This window comes from Cygnus olor, chromosome 24 (assembly GCF_009769625.2).
Source record: "Cygnus olor isolate bCygOlo1 chromosome 24, bCygOlo1.pri.v2, whole genome shotgun sequence".
NCBI classification, from domain to species: domain Eukaryota; kingdom Metazoa; phylum Chordata; class Aves; order Anseriformes; family Anatidae; genus Cygnus; species Cygnus olor.
This window is the reverse complement of record NC_049192.1, coordinates 5,470,316-5,486,405: the sequence shown is the minus strand read 5'-3', so window position 1 is coordinate 5,486,405 and position 16,090 is coordinate 5,470,316. Positions and strand designations below refer to the sequence as shown.

General features: G+C 55.4%; 1 protein-coding gene across 18 annotated transcripts in view; it reads left to right on the top strand.

Moving 5' to 3' along the window:
* ANKS1A (ankyrin repeat and sterile alpha motif domain containing 1A) overlaps window positions 1-16,090 on the top strand; it is a 107,018-nt gene that overhangs the window by 77,458 nt on the left and 13,470 nt on the right. For all 18 annotated transcript variants that reach the window (XM_040535791.1, XM_040535789.1, XM_040535788.1 and 15 more), the window contains 3 exons: window positions 708-814; window positions 14,960-15,058; window positions 15,838-15,990. In XM_040535791.1, the coding sequence (XP_040391725.1) occupies window positions 708-814; window positions 14,960-15,058; window positions 15,838-15,990 (359 nt within the window). The remainder of the gene's footprint in view (window positions 1-707; window positions 815-14,959; window positions 15,059-15,837; window positions 15,991-16,090) is intronic.

Sequence of the window (16,090 nt, the reverse complement as noted above, 5' to 3'; positions counted from 1 at the left end):
GTCTTGCATGTCTTCCTGTGGACAGCTGCTCTAGTCTGGCTTCTGCTGCTTTTCTCAAAGTCCGTCGTGTCTGTTCTGTGTCTCAGCTGCATGAAGATGTACTTTCTCTCTAGCTGCTTTGTGCCTCCAGCGCGCTTGGCCCTCCCTGCTGGCCTGCTGGGCAGCGTAGTGCATCCGGAGTCGCATGGACGAGCGGACCTGCACGGCGCTGCGCGGCTGTGAGCGGCTCCACTCCATTCCCTCGCACCTGTGGCTGGCTGCGAATGCCTTGGGGGAAAGTTTCCTGCCCTCCTCCCGCCCCCTTTCGATGAGCCAAGCACTGGATCGGCATCCCCGTGGGGTTGGGCTTCGTGTGTTTGCCTGGCAAGAAACTCGCCCGAGCCCTGCGAGCAGTGCATGTGATGCCATGGTCCCGGGAGCGCTTCTTAAACAGTTTGCTGGGGCAAGGTGTTTCGTTTTCTGAGTGCTAACTGGGATACAAATTAAACCCGGAGCCCGTGGAGGCGCTGGAAGCTTGTTGTCCATGCTCTGTGCACACCAGCGGAATTGTCTGCCAGCTGATTTATTGTACTCTGAGCATAATTTTTTGAGTTTCTTTATGGTAATGACTATGATGTGGCAATGCCATCTGTCTTCCTCAGAGTGCCGCTGCTACCGCCTTAACGGTTTTTCCCTTTTCAAGCGTCTGCCGATTCCTCTCTCGTCAGGTTCACGGATGCTGGAGCAGAGTGTCGGGGAGTGGCTGGAGTCCATCGGCCTGCAGCAATACGAGAGTAAGCTGCTTTTGAACGGCTTTGATGATGTCCGCTTCCTGGTAAGTTGCTGGTGGGACCTTCGGGCTCTAACGAACAGATCAGCCGGACCCTGACTTGTTGCGGGACCCCTGTGTCCATTGCAGAGCAGACCTGGGTTCTGCAGCCCAGCAGAAGGGTCTGGAGGATGTGTAGGAAGTTAGACAAAAGGAGGAAACGAGGGTTGTGTCGGTTCATTCGTCTTCCCATTTGATTCAGTTACAGTTGGTACGGTTTTTCACTGTAATTTTGTTATAAAATTTTATTTACTCTACTGCCTAAATCTTTACGATCCAATTTATTCAAGATATGGGACCTGGAATTCATTAATGTGTTGAAAAAGTCACCGAGCTGTCTGTGCTCTGGACTGTGAAGGAGGTGGCAGACCTCCTGTTGGAAGTATCCTTACTCTAAGCATGCAGGCAGGATGTTAATGAGCTGAACCTGATCGTGTTGACACCGTTGGCTCTGAAACCTAATGATGGCAGCACCCTAATGTTTAATATTGAGGGTTTTGGTGCATAGAAACTTGGTGGCATGGTGCGGAAATCTGAGAATTTGCATGGGATGACAAGCTGCAGAGACAAATTGGGCTGGGGGTTGCTTTTTGTGCAGCTTGAAGAAATGCCTTTGCGTGTGGACTCCTTGGTGCTGAGGATGGTGCAGAGAGGTGACATCCAGGGGGATGTCACTCCGTGTTGTGAGCCAGGCAAAAAGGGCTCTGAAAACACCATGGCGAGTGAATGAGACTGTTGCACGTCTGCAGGGAGCCTCCTGCTCTCCCAAGTTAAAAGCAGCGCCCATCATGCGGTGGTGGAGGTCTGCGGGGTCAGACAGGGAAAGAAAGGGAGACTGAGCGGGGCACGGCTGGAAGGGCAGGGAAGGAAAGGTTGGGTATGGAAAGGCAGGATGCAATTATGCTCTTAAAAAATAACCTGACCAACAGGACAAACGTTCCTGTAAGCGTCATGGGATCTCCGCCCAGCCCTGGAGGTTGAACGCTGGCAGATGTGCCCCTGTGAGTACCCAGCCCCACGTCCTGGCCTCCATGGCAAGCGGCTTCTCCTTTGTCTAGTTCAGGCACCTTCAGCAGGGGAGCTGCTGGCGACAGGCGACGGCTTTCTCGCAGGCTTTTGCCTCCGCCCTGTGCTGAAACGGATCACCCCCAGGTCCCTGCTTAGGGTCCTCTGCCGACGGGCTGACCTTTGTGGTGTCGGCGGGCTGCTGGGCTGCCTCTTCCAGCAGTGAGCAGATACGGCGTCTCGAGCGCGACGATAGACGTCCCAGTACAGAAGTTTAACAACAAAGGAACTCAACTTTCCATTTGGCCCCGGAAAAGCAGGAGCCGGAGGCTCAGAAGCAGGAATTTGCATTGACTGTGGTTCTTTGCAGTGAATAGCTGCCTAGCTGCTGACTGCCTCGTGCAGAATTTTCTCGTTTGTAAGGAAATCAGCCTCTGCTCGTTCCAGGCAGTGGGATGCTCTCTCCTTCTTCATTCCTCTCAATTTTAAAAGGTCAAATAATTTAACAAAGATTTCCTGCAAACCCTGGCTGATTTCCTCTTTGCTGTTTATCCTTTTTACTGGGGAGTTGACTCTGGCACCCATGTCAAATCTGGCCTTTAAATCCTTTTATCTGAGCCTTAGGAACTTCAGGCTAATGCAGGCGGCCCAGTCTGAAAGTCTAATTCGTAAAAATCTCCTCCGTGCTGTTACTTCCCTTCAGCCGCTGATGTTGCGGGAGTAAAACTCTCAGACACCGTACAAATGGGAACTGAGTTCGTTTGTTTTTAACACTGATGATGATGCTCTCAGATGAATTATTAAAATTGTTGTAGACACTGAAGCTGGCTGCTGCAGCGAGTACTGAAAGGGCATCGGTGCTGGGCTCCTGCTGTGGCTGGTTGCCCGTTCCTTTCCTTTTTGATGCAATAATTTCTGTATTAACTCCTGCTTTCGGTCACTGATATTTCAAACTAAGTGACATTATTGTCCTGGGCTTAAATCAGTTTCTGTGGAAGGCTCAGCCTGTGCTAGGGCCTCATTATGTTAACTATTTCCAAGCCTAACGAATGCTGAGTGATGGTTTGCAAGCCGCCAGATGGGCTGTGAGGCTAATTAAGTTGTAGTAGCAAAAATTAAGAAGTTGGAGTCTTTTCGTAGAGAAACACTTGTTTCCTATATAAGATTTCACGTCACATTATGCCCTCAATATAGTGCTGTGGGTTTTTTTCAGCCTGCCAAGGATGCTCCCTGGGCTGCCTGCATCCCCGGGTGGCCCCTTTGGGTGCAAACAAGAAGCCTGGACGTTGGGGAGACAAAAAAGCATCACGAGCAAAATGTTAGCAGCATGCTGTAAAACACACAGCCTCCTAGAAAAGCTCCTTAGTCTCATATGTTTATGAGGAATTCTCAGCCCACAGTACGTACAGGTGAGGGGGTTAAGAGAATGGTCGAACAAAGAGCACATCCTGCAGGGGGGACTGGGGGAGATGCAGCGTTGGCTGGCGCCGTGCTGTTTGCTGCTGTTGCTTTATTAAAAAAAAAAAAAAAAAAATGGATTTTTACAATGCTGTAGCGCACCAAGTAGGTAGTGCAAAGGTGGTAAGAGACAGAACTCGGAGGGTGCAGAAGTTTGGCCTTTTAGTTTTTAATGCTCTTCTAGCCCCTTCTTTAGGCAGTTCTGGTTTCAGGAATTCCGAATTCCCTTTGTATTTTCACTTGGCTCTTGTGTTAATTCACACCCTGTGTTACAAAAGCCTTTCCCCCCGACGCAGGGGAAATGATTCACGAACGCACAGCCCGGTGAAGTGATTTTGAAAAGTTCTCTGTAAATACATTAAGCTTCTTAGTCAGATGTAAGGCAGAAACGCCCGTTGTTTCCAAGACTAATAATTCTGTTGGTTTTGGAAATCCAGACTCGTTATTGGTTGATATGTGGTTGGCTCCCTCCGCTCTGCGGACACGCGGCCGGCGCGAGCTTCGTCTCCAGCAGCGGCGAGGAGCAGCGATGGGCAGAAGGGAGGCAGCGATCCTGCTGCGTGCGTGCTTACCAGGGAGCACCGCCGGCCCCAGGAGACTTGGGAGACCTGTGGCTTTCACGGTTTAGGTCGAAAAGGCAGGGTTGGGGATGTAAACTGTAACGCGAGCCATGAACGTTTTACGGGTTTTCCCATAAAAAGGGAAGGGAGAAGTGTGTTTTAGCAGATAGCTGGTGCGGGCTGTGAATGCTGAGCAGAGGTTTCTCTGCTCTGGGGAGCTCCAGAGGTGCAGCAGGGACAAGTTTGTTAGCAGCCTGCAGCTGGGTGGCCTCAGGCTCCGGCAGGACCCCTGCCCACGGGCTGGCTTTATGGGAGCAGCGCTGCCACTGGCAGCAAACCTCTCGTTTCTGTTGCCCTCTGGGTCTGCTTTGGGAAAAGCGATGACTGCCGTCAGGACTGACCCTTGTCCCGCGTGTGTCTCTCTGCCAGTGCTGTTTCTTTCTGGGGGGGAATTCAGGACAAACACCAGAGTAACTTGCAGTACCAGTTAGCTCTGAGCGGTGTCAGGCTGTGCCTGTTGGGAACGTTCTCACTTCTGGAACTTGCAGACACTGCTGAGGGCTTACGAATTGGCTGTCAGGGAAGGGCAAGCAAGGAATCACACATGTTAATGCACAAATTGAAGGAGTATCCTCCTGCCTGGACGCAGTTGCTGGTGTTTTAGGAGCTGGAGCTGAGCTGGGAAGCAGCAGACGGGCTGAGTTTGCAGCGCTGGCCTCGCTGGTGCCTTGCTTTGTTCCAGCTCTTAAGGCAGAGTTTCTTGATCAGTATTTCCATGATGCAGAATTCTTGTTAGAGCTGCAAAACAAAGCGCTGCAGTGTTTGGTATGGCACACGAGAGCATCTCAGGGATGCTGACTGGTTTCAGTCAAACGCAGAAACTTGCACGTTTATGACTGGTTCAGAGTAAACAATCCCAATCAAGTATCGACTTCGGTCGAGAGTGGATATTGCTGACACGAAGCAGCAGGATTATTTAAACGTCAATCTGACGTGATGTTAAAATTTACTTGCAAATGTACGTGTTTCTGGGGAGGGACTAAAGCTACATTTATTTCAGATGGTGCGTGATCTTTTCTCTTGATAGAGGGAAGAAGAGGGCTATAAATGATGGACTGAAGTAGCTTTGTTTCCTAAAAGACCGAGTTCTCTTTCCAAATGGTGACATCTGTACTGAGCCACACTGCTGTTTCTGGATAACCTCTGTTCCCTTTAAGTTGCTTTGCTGTGGTGCTTGTGGGCAACGCTAGGAAAGGATCTTCCCTGCTTTTCTTGCTGTCTCTCTCCAGCTTGAACCCTGCAGTCCCTGGGAGCAGCTTCTTTGGCTCGTCCTCTCCGCTGCCACGCTGTGACCTTCACCGTCAGCAGTGCTGGCTTGGGGCGATCGGACTGTGACACCAACCTTCTGCTCTTCATGGGGGGCTTTAATTCGAAGAGCAGCCTGTTCAGCCAGCTGGGGAGTTAAAGAGAAAATGGAGATGGTGCTTCAAATCCTCCTCCTCTGCTCTGCAGCTTGCTGGAGTTCTGTCATTAGAGGGGAAAGGTTTATTTGTGCGATGGGTAAACATCGCCAAATTGAAGCTGCTCGCTGAGGATTACTGGCAGTGGCTGTGCTGTCCTGGCCTTAGCAAAATACAGCTCTGCAAGTAGACCCAAATCCTCAGCAGAAGTGCATGCCAAATGCTAACAGTCCTAATGAACCAAGAATACCCCACCACCCAAGAGAGGCCAGCGCTGCTACCTCCCACGTGGAGGAATGCAGCCCTAGTGTCTGCACGGCGTTTCAGGAGACCCATTGCCTCATCCTCCACCGGAGGAGGAAAAGAAAAGGTCAGCTCACAAAGCCGTAGCAGTGAGTGAGCAGTGTCATTCAGGAAAAAAAAGCACTATAAATCACTTTAATTGTCCCTGGCTGGTAATGAACCGGGGGAGCTGTAAGAGTAGGAAAAATGTCAGAGGAGTAGGAACCGAGAGGGGTCCTGCTGCCAGAGCTCGGTCCCGCTGCGTCCCCTGTGGTCACCAGTGCCTTTGCAGGAGGTGCTCGCTTCGGGAGGTCGGGGAAACCGGTCTGGGGCTGTGAGATGCAGAGTGCATCCCAGAGCCCCCTGGCAAACGCGGGACGACCTGGGGAGAGAGGCCAGGCTGGGCTGTGCTGCGCGCTGGGGAGAGGAAGGACAGAGCCAGCGGTGGTGGCAAGGGATTGCAACAGTTCACAGGGGAGCTCTCCCTCCGAAATGGAGAAAGAAGTGCCATTGCTTATACCTTCACGTTAGTGGTTTGTGATCCGTTAGAGCCCATAAATTTGTCTGAGATGTTTGCTAAAGCTTTTCCCTTCCCTTGGAGGGCTGACTGCCCGGTGCTGCCTGAGACGGCTCCTGATGCCTGAGAAGCGCAAACCTCGCGTGCTCTGTTTGGTGATTATTCTGTGCCTGAACTTCTTATTTAGTCCAAAGATCTTTCAGTTCACAAATGAGCAGGTAAAAGAGAACAAAACCTATTTCTTATGGCTTTTTTTTTAATTTTTATTGTTCAAGCCTGCATTCCCATGGAGTGCGTGGAAAGCAGCTAATGCTGATTCAATCAGACAGCATCAGAAACGGAAATCTGTTCTCCTCGTGTAGTGCCCTGGGCTCCTCGAGGGTTTTCTTTTTTTCATAACTGGGGAGAAGTGGTAGAATTATGACAGGATTGGGAGAATGGGGTATCCGCAAATAATTGAGAGTAGTGACATTAATTAGATTAAATGCGATTCAGTGCCATGTTAGATTAGCCTGCAGTGGTCTTCAGTACAGAATAGCCTTCCCCTTGTCCCTGTTTTTGTGTGCAAGCAGTTAAAAAAAATAATAATAATGTAGAGCCGAGGCTTTGGCTTGATGTGTGAGCAGAGCAGGGCTGAAACACAGCTCTGAGCTGGCTCTGATGCCAGCCCTCCGGCCGCCGAGGGACGCGATGCGTGCGGGGCTGAGTCCCCTTCGCCCGGCAAGTCCCGGTGCTCGGGTGCTGGCTGCCGGCCGCGCGCTGCTTTCACCTGCCGCGCGCTGCTGGAGCACGGGCATCTCCCATGAGCAGTGAGCGAGTGGGAGCTTTGCTCTGCACCATCTCCTTCCCGACTGTCCCTTCTGGCTTGCAGGCGCTGCCCCCCGGGTGCCGCCGGGCTTTCAGCGTGCTCTGACAATTGTTTTCGTTTGAAACCGTTTTTCATTTTGCCATTTTCAAGTAGCCATCTAGGGCAGAACTGAACTGCCGTATTCCAGTTGAGTTTTGCACCAAGCGGTGACCTCTTCAGACCAGCGACCTTTCAGACATCCCACAGACAAGGTTTTACAGCTGCTGCATGTGGTGAGAGGAAGGGAGAACTTGGCACGCTCGCAGCCCTCGGGGAATACCTTCAGCCAGGCGCAGGTAGACCCGTGTGCGGCTCGTGCCTGGGCAGCTGGCCTTGGCTTCAAGCTGAAGCAACCTCCAGCCGTCCGGGGAACGGAGCGGGCAGGAGGTCTCGAGCTGGTGGAGCTGGGCCTGCTCTTCCTAAAGCCCATGCTGTGTGCGTGGCTCTGTCCCACGGCGGCGTTTGGTGACCGATCCTGCACGTCGGTGTGGGCTGAGCCGCTGGGGAGCTGCCACCTAGACGTGCCGGCCATCCACCCTTAACAATGGTGAATCAGATCTGAGGATCTCGCCGGCCTGGTTCGTGCCGGCTGGCAGATTTATTGCCGAAATGGCTTTCATTTAGTTTTATGACTTAGGGAGCTCATAAGCCACATTACATGGTATTGTCTCCTGTTTTATCACTGCTGCCAGGATACTGGAAACGCGTTTCTGCCGCGGTCCCCAGACTGATTTCGATGCCCTGGATGAGCACCCCGTAAGAGCGGAATTGGACCCTGGTGTAAGAGCTCCTGCCAAGCGTCTGAGCGGGAACCAATTCATGCAGCGAAAGGATTTTTTTGACAGCTCTCCAGTGCGTCAGGCGCTGCTTGGGTGGCTCACGAGGGCTGTGCTTTGTCTAGGACGGTTTGCTTTTTCGGGTTATCTCTGGACGGGGATGGTGCGAGCGTGTTCAGCCTGACCTGACCCGTGGGATGCAGAAGCTGGGCTTCGAGGGAGCACTTCGGGGACCTTTTGAGGGCTGGGGACTGAGGGCAGCACGGCGCTCAGCACCGCGCACCATGAAAGCGACTTCGCAGAGAGCAGCGAGCTCAGAGTGGGTTTTGAAGTGGGTGGACCAGAACTGGCAATTTAGAGAGTACTTACATTTGATTCATTAGTAGCTCCAGGCCCAATAAACATTAAAAAAGCCATTAAAGTAGCAGTTAATTTTTTTTGCTCTCAATAAAATTGCCTGAACTTGACAACCGTGACCGATTCCCTCCGTTGCCATTGTCACGCTGCCAGTGTGCATGGGGGGAAAAAAATTAAGCAAAAATGAAGTGGCTGTGTGTTAATCGAGGATTTATTGTAGGCTTTTGTATAGGAGTCCTTTCCACAATCAATGCTATGTGAAGAGCTGGGCCTTCATTGTCATGGCCTTGGCAAAACAAATATTTCTTTTCCCCTAATTTCCATTGAACTTACCTCAAACTGCAGCTACCACTAAGGGAAGGCACAAAACCATGAGGCCAACTACAAATGTGAATTCTCGTGGTCAAGGGCTGCTGTTGCTCCATGAAATTGGAGTGGGTAGGTCCTGGTTTTGGGGTCGACAGCCACCAGAGCGGGTTTGGCGGAGGGGCTGAGCGCCCAGGGCTGGCTCGTGGTGCTGTAGGTGCTCAGCGGGGCCTCCGCTCGAGGCTGGATTCATCCTGGGAGGATTTGGGTCTTGGGGGCTGTGAAAGGGGGGTGAAAAGCCCCAAAGAGCAGATTGTGCACTTGCACAGACAGAATGCAAGCTTGTTTTTAGGACGAGGTAATGAATTAGTCCATCAGCACAGCGTTAGCTGCTCCTGTCCTCTTGAATGAGATTTATCAGAGCAGTTTGCCCCAAGCACAGGCCCGGGCAGCCATGACGGCTCTGCCCAGCACCGCAGAGCTCCGATGGGTTTGAACGCGGGGACGGTGCGAGGCCAAACGTGCAAATTCCAGCCCCCCAGGGAACCAAGGCCCTCGGCCTTTAGCTGCTAACAGACCTGGGGACAGAGTTTGTTGCCGGCTGCAGTGGTGGATTTGTCAGCTCGCAGGAATGCCCTCGCTGTAGCTCATCTTCCTAAATTCGCTGCCTTCCCTTTCCCTCGGGGTGCTGCCCAAGGCTGCCAGGCTCTGAAGGCTGGTGGCTTTATAGAAGCGTGCAGGATCCTTCTTTGTCTGTCTTTATTTTCCTGCCTCAAAAGGAGAGCTTGGTGAGTGGCGTGGGGGCGAAGGGAAGCGCGGCCTCTGGGCTTTGGGACTTGCCGCGTTATCCCTGTTCGCGCTGCCTCTGTGGTGAGCTGGATGCGGCTCCATCTCCAGCATCCAGGCTCTTGGTTGCCAAAAGTAAAGCAAGAGCAGTGACAGCAAAATCCTTGACAAGATGCAAATTGTCTTGAATTTACTGAGAAGGGGGAGAAAAAAGAGCTTTGTGTGCATTAATCTAAGAAAAAATGGATGCTTTGGCTCATCCAGCTGAAGGCACTCTGCTATAGATGTTTGCAGAAGCCTTTGTAGTCTGGAAAAGCTGTGTTTGGGTTTTGCATCTGTTGCTTTTAATAGCAAACACATTCTGGTCTCAGTTCTTCCCCGCAGTCCGCCGCCTGTCTTTAATACGTGGTTTAGTAACAGCGGCAGCACTTGTATGAGCGTGAGCCTAGCGAGACAGGCGGGATTCATTAAACTGCATTGCTGGCTGGATAAGACTCCGCGTCCTATACGAAACTTTCTTTGCCTTGGGCCCTTCCTTAGCTGGAAAGAGAGAATGGACCAGAGCCAGGCTCTGAGCAAGAAGCAGCATCTGAAAATTGGGTAGTTAAGTGCCTGCGGAGCGCCCTGCTGGAGCAGCAGTGCTGGCAGATTTCGACGGCTCCGCTTTTGGCACGCTCGGCTTTGGGGTCACCTAACTGGCAGGAGGGGACGCTGCCTTCGTACGGTGCAACCTCCGACTGTGCTTCTCTCCTTTGATGAGAAACCTGGAGCCTCGCAGGCTGTTTAATTACAGTGTAGGATGCGAAGCATGACTAAAGCGGAGCCTTTCTCTAAAAGCTGGGTTTCCGTCCAGACGAGAGGTGGGTCGCTGGCGGATCTCTGCTCTCCTTCGAGGCTGTGCAGAGGGCGGGGACGGGGTTCAGAGGGGCCCCTCGTGCTCCTGGGCATTTGCCCCTCTCTGTGGAGGGAGCCCTGCTCAGCCCCGAAGCCGAAGCACGGATTTGGGGATGATAACGTGACACCCAGACCGAGGGTGGCACAGGGGCTGGCTGTCCAGCTGCCGGTCTCTTCCAGGTTGGAGTTTGGGGAGTGGGATTCACCCTGCCCAGGTTCAGGTGTCTGTGGCTGCGCCCATCGTTCGGACCCTGGGCGTGGGAGAGGGCTCGGCCGATGCGTTTCATCCCAGCACAGGTACACGTGCGCTGCAGGAATCGTTTCCTGGGCCGAACTGATGCACGAAGGGGAGTTAAGGGATGCGTTGTGCTCCTGTGCCTGCTGCAAAAAAGCACAGCCTTTGCTTCTTAGGGGATTGTTTCAGGGATCACCCCAGCTGTTCTAGGAGCAAAACACTTCCAACAGTTATTAACGTGTGCGTGCGGTGCTGCACCGAAATCCGGATTAATGCAAGCACAAGTGCTCTAGGGGCAGCCCCTGAGTGCATCCCCGCTGCGGTGCGGGCAGTGCCGAGAGCTGTTCCCGGTGGAAGTGAGGAGCTGTCGCCTGTGCCCTGAAGGAGAAAATGGTGAGGTGTGGGATGGACGGGGCGCTCAGACATCCCCCCTCCCCGGTATGAGCAAAAGGAGAGCTCTGGTCCTCGCGCAGCCCCGAGCTGTGCACGCTACGCGCAGCCTGGCAGCCTGCACAAGGTAAGAAGCACTTGTCACAACGGATGCAGCCTGAGTACGTCTTCGGAAAGTTTCAGTGATTCTAATTGGCATTTCTGAGCCGTAGAGGACTGGGTAACAGCAAAGCAAGGCCCTGGGAGCTTTCTTCTCCCCTGCCTTGGGCATTTGCCGCGTTTGTCCTCAGAGGACCCCGAGCGGGGCCGGCCGTGAGCCTGGGCTCGGGGTGCCAGGGCTGCTCGGCAGCCTGCAGCGGGACGCCGGGAGATGGCAGCTGGCCTGGTTGCTGACCTCTGTCAGCACCAACGGGGACCTTTGCCTGCTTTTAAAAAAGCAAACAGCGAAAAAACACACGCGCAAAAAAACAAATACACCATACAGTGGGATCTCGTTTTTCACAACCTCACCCAAGAGCAGTTCCTCTGGAATTTTGCAGCCCTGTATCAAGGCAGTCTGCCTGGAGCAGCGCTGCGTGGTGGAGAGGCTTTGTTCCATCTCGGCACTGAGCGCCTCTTCCCTTGTTCCTCTGCGAGCTGCTGGGTGGGGACGTTTCTCCGTGTCTCCCCTCCTTGTTACAGCAAAGGGATGGCTCCTGCCTGCTTCAGGGACAGACCCAGCGGCCTCGGCAGCTCGGTGCCTGGCGGGGCAGAGGGCAGAAAGCCAGGGCAGGGAGGGTGAGAAGGCTGAAGGCTGGCGGTGAGAAGCACAAAGGCGGGGACGGAGGAAAGCTGCAGCAGACCCCAGCAGGGTCTCCGTGCCCGGGAACCCTCCTTGCTTAGGGGGCTCCTGATGCGAAGGATTTATCAGACGCAGAGAGCAGGGCACCGAGCAGACCCGTGGCAATCGCTGCGTGGCGCGGGGACAGGTGGCAGCGGGACCGGGGCGCTGCGCGGAGCACCCCTGCCCCTTGGCTTTTGTCTGAACAGCGCGTTAAACGCAAACAGGTTTAAAGTCTGAGAATAAACAGCTCATCTGTTCAGCTGGCAAAGGTTAAAAGATCTCCAGCGTGTTTGCATTTAATTATCTATTTTAGTAGCAGCTAATTTTTTTCTTTGGAGATGAAATCCGGATGGGTTTAAAGGACGCTCCTCCAAGCAGAGGCTCATGCACAATAGACTAATGATTTATTCAGAGCTGCTCTGCTTTGTCTATCCTGGTTAAGTACCCTGAGAATACAGACTGGCACCGAGGGAATTTAATGTGACGCATCAAGATAAGGAGTGGTAGAGAAAGCTGTGGCTCTTACAGTATTTAACTAGCTTGTAGCCTTGCTGCACGGCAAGCAATTTTTGTTGGACTGGAGATGCCAAAAGTGGGAGAACACCTATCGCCTTGCCTTGGGCCCGGCATGGCACGTGTCGGCATAAAACGGGCAGCCTGGAAATGTGTGCGCAGCCAGCTCCACACCCCTCGTTTGGAGAGGGGCCGTGCTGGCCAGGCGTGGCTGTGCTACAGCGCGCTAGCACCAAAAAGGCTCAACGCTGGAAAACAAGCAGGAGTGAAAAACGCACAGAGGAGCAGCGAGCCTATTGATTTTGGTACGTGAGACTTACACGCAGCCGATGTCACCGTTTGCTCAGGTCCGCGCCGCCCCCGCTGGTGCGTGCAGGGTTTGCTCGGTGCGCCCGCATCCACCGCGAGGCCCTGCGCCTGCTGCAGCTCCGGCACCCGGCTCTTTGGGGAGGAACCGAGCGGCCGAGCTCGGGGACAGGCAGGTCCCGGGGTGCTGAGCGGGCTGAAGGGCCGGGAGCTGCAGGCTCCAGGTACCCGCGCCGTGACCTGAACCCGCTGCTGCTGCGGGGATGTCGGGAGGTGTCCCCTCGCGCTGCCCTTTGCCCCCCCTGGCAGGAGGGTAATGCTTTGCTCACCAGGCTTCTGGAGACACCCCACTGCTTGCTCTGGTCACCTTCTGTCCGTTTAAAAGGCCCTTTAAAAGCCGTCTCACTCCAGGAGATGAACTCCTCGCACACGTGCTTCCTCCCCAGGACCTTCCGGCGACCTGTTCAGCAGAGCTGCAGCTTGCGAAAGCGCTTGGCCGGGTGAGGTGCGTGTCCATGCAGTTAAGCTGCCCTTCATCCTCTTCCTCGAGCAGAGCACACATCTCCCCCGCTACAGAAACACATTGAACGGGGCTTTTTGGCTTAAGAATTGTGAGCGAGGAAGGGGAGGGATGTTTTCCCTTTTTAGCGGGCTGCTGCTAACGAGCTGGGTGATCGCTGCCTCCGACAGCGGCTGCCTCTCGCTGGGGACAGCTCTGTGCCCTGCTTGGGTCGGGGTTTGCTCTCGGCCTGGTTTGGAGCCTGGGCTGCTCTTAGAGCACATGGGCACCGGCAGAGCCTTCCATCAGCAAAGAGCCTCCTTTTGCAACTGGGAGGAGCGCAGGGCAGCTTACACGGCACAGTGACATCCTCGTAGGAGGCTTCGTGTGCTGTTACCGCTCAGGTGCAGCCCAGCAGTTTGCTTGCGGGCCGTGAGGTGCAATCTATCAGAGTGTGTCCCCACGGAGCTCCCACCCATCCCGCGGTGCCATTTCGGGCGGTCCCGGGGCCACTTTGCAGCTGGCAGCGGGTGCCCCAGCCCAGCGCCCAGCCTGCTGCTGCTGCGAGCTGACCTTTGGGAAGGCAGGGAACAAACCGCCCTCGTCAGCTGCGGAGCCTTCAGCCCCAGCTTTCGGCCGTTTAAGCAGCCCCCGATGACAAACGCTTTTGTGCTGCAGCTGTCTGCTCCAGATCTGCGGTCTCGGTCCCCCCAAGGCCTGCCAGGAATCGAGGGCGTCGGGCGGCTCTGCCTGCCAAGGGAGGACGGAGGCAGAGGAGCACCCGTCTCGCTGCTGCGGGCGCTGGCGGTCACCGAGCGCCTGCCGAGCCCTGCTTCCCAGCCACCCGCTGATTTAATTTGCCACTGTCATTTGCTAAATAATTGTTTCTCTGCAGTCTGGCCTCCGAGGGCAGCTCTCCCCAGCGACGTTGCTTCGGGCACCTCTTATCTGCGGCGTTAATTTGCTGCTGCTCTGAGCACTCGTCTCAGCATCCTGGTGGCAGAGCATCTCCTGGGGACGGAGAGCCCTAGGAGTTATCGCGGCAGGCTACGGACGTGGCACGAGCGCTGCTGCTCGTGCTCAGCACCATCTTCCAGTGGGCACAAACCAAGCAAGCAGGGTAGGAAGGAATTTAAAAACCGCCCTTTAAAGAGGACAGTGAGAGATTCTCCCCCTGAGCTCCCCTTCCCGAAGCCCTGGCCGTCCTGCCCGCTGTTTGCGCAGCCTGCGTGCCCTTGCAGCAGCACATTGCCCGACAGCCAATTTTAATTAGGTTTCTCTTACAAAACCAAAATGTGGAGCAGCGGAGCGCCGGCAGCTCAGACCTTCAGCTGTGCCTCTCCCGAGAGCGGAGGGAGGCAGGTCCTGGGGGGGGGAGGATCTGGGTGCGAGCCGGCGCTGCGCGTCCGTGAGCCCCGAGCTCGCTGCTGCGGTGTCGTGGTCGCACGAGAGCCATGGGGAGCCGAGCCCGGGCTGCGCGCTGAGCTCCCCCAGGTACGGGGAGAAGCGGGTGCTGACGGAGGGGGGTGAATAAACATGGTCTGCATGCGTCCCTTCCTGCTCCGCACGGGGCAGGGGCCACAAGCCGAGCCGTAGCAAAGCGGTGCGGGGCAGCCAGCGCGTCTCTGGGGGCGAGCTGCTCCCCTGAACGAGGAAAAGGAGAAAGCTGAGCTCCGCTGCTCTCGTGGAAAGAAATGCATTTTCTCGGTGGCCCTGGAGGGAGGCTGAGCAGAGCCTGATGCTGGGGGTTACTGGGATGCTGGGGATTACATGGGCGTTGGGAAATGGCATTGTTAAGCAGCGATCTGCCTCTCAGACGGGAAGGTCTCTGTAATGACGGCCTGAAACCCAAAGGCTGGACGAGGACGCTCGCGGCAGGCTGTGCTGGGGAGGGGGCAGCAGCACTGTCCCACCGAGCCACCCTGCGGCTGCTGCAGTGCCACGGCCGCTCTTGTGCCAGCTGTGTCGGTGCTGAAGTGGGGACGTGAGGCTGCGCGAGGCTGAGCTGCCTCCTCGGGAGCTGCCTGCTCGGGGCCAGCACCAGGGGGCTGCACGGGCTGTGCTGGGGCCCGAGGTGGGGTGGGGGCTGTAACGCACATGGGCTGTGCTCCCGTGTCACCCCTTCCTGTCCCCACAGGGCTGTAATGTCATGGAAGACCAGGACCTTCGGGACATCGGGATCGGTGACCCGCAGCACCGCCGTAAACTCCTGCAGGCAGCTCGCTCCCTCCCGAAGGTGAGCGCCGACGTCCCCGCGTGGAGCAGGGCCCAGCGTGGCCCTGAAGGCAGAGGGAACAAAACCAGGACCTCTGACTCCAGCCGTGTCCCGGTGACCCCAAAGGATGGCGGGGGCAGTGGGAAGGGGTTAGGAGGAGGAACGTGTGGGCCTCCAGCTCCGGGGGTGGGATGACCCCGGGAGGCATCTCGGTGCTGGGGACGGGGTGGGTGTCCCTCCTGGGGGGCCTGCTCTGAGCAGCCTCTTCTGCCGCGTGTCCTTGGCTCGGTGGCCGCAGAGATGGCGAGTGCCAACGAGAAGAGCAGGAGAAAAGGGGTTTTTGCAAGAAGAAAGGCTGGTGCAGAGCCAGGGAAACTAGTTTTAACCTCACTGACACCTCCCCTGCTGTAACCGGGGCCCTTGTTCCTGTGTGCAAGTTCAGAGCGGATTCAGCTCGCCTGCTGTGCTGGGAAGGCCACGGAAAGGGCTTTTCTGGGAAAGGGCTTTTCTGGAGCTGTTTTCCTCGCTTATGCCAGGCAGACTGTGCCTCTCGCTGTGGTTGGGGTGGGCAGCGGTGCCCCTCGAAGCCCCCGCGGCATCGCCTGCCCACCTGGGAGAGGGCTCATGGCAAGGGCGAGGCTGCTGAGGTTCATTCCCTGTTTGTGCAGCAATTTTTTATACATTAAAGCTGCGAGGGGAGATGGTGATAGCGTTTAAACTGGCTTTAATTGCAGACGCCGCATGCTTTGGGCTCCCTGCCCCTGGGGCTTTTAACCTCTTTCTGCCTTGTGCTTTCGCAGTTAAAACCCCTGGGCTGCGATGGGAACAGCCAGCCTTCGGTTCCCGCCTGGCTCGACTCTTTGGGGCTGCAGGACTACATCCAGTCCTTCCTCTCGAGCGGCTACAGCTCTATCGACACTGTGAAAAACCTCTGGGAGCTTGAAATAGTAAACGTGAGTACCGCCGTGCTCCTGCCGCCGTGGGGGGGCCCTGCCTGCCTTCCCCCCAGGGCCGTTCCTTGCAGGGAGCCGCGTTCAACGCGAGCGCACCGCT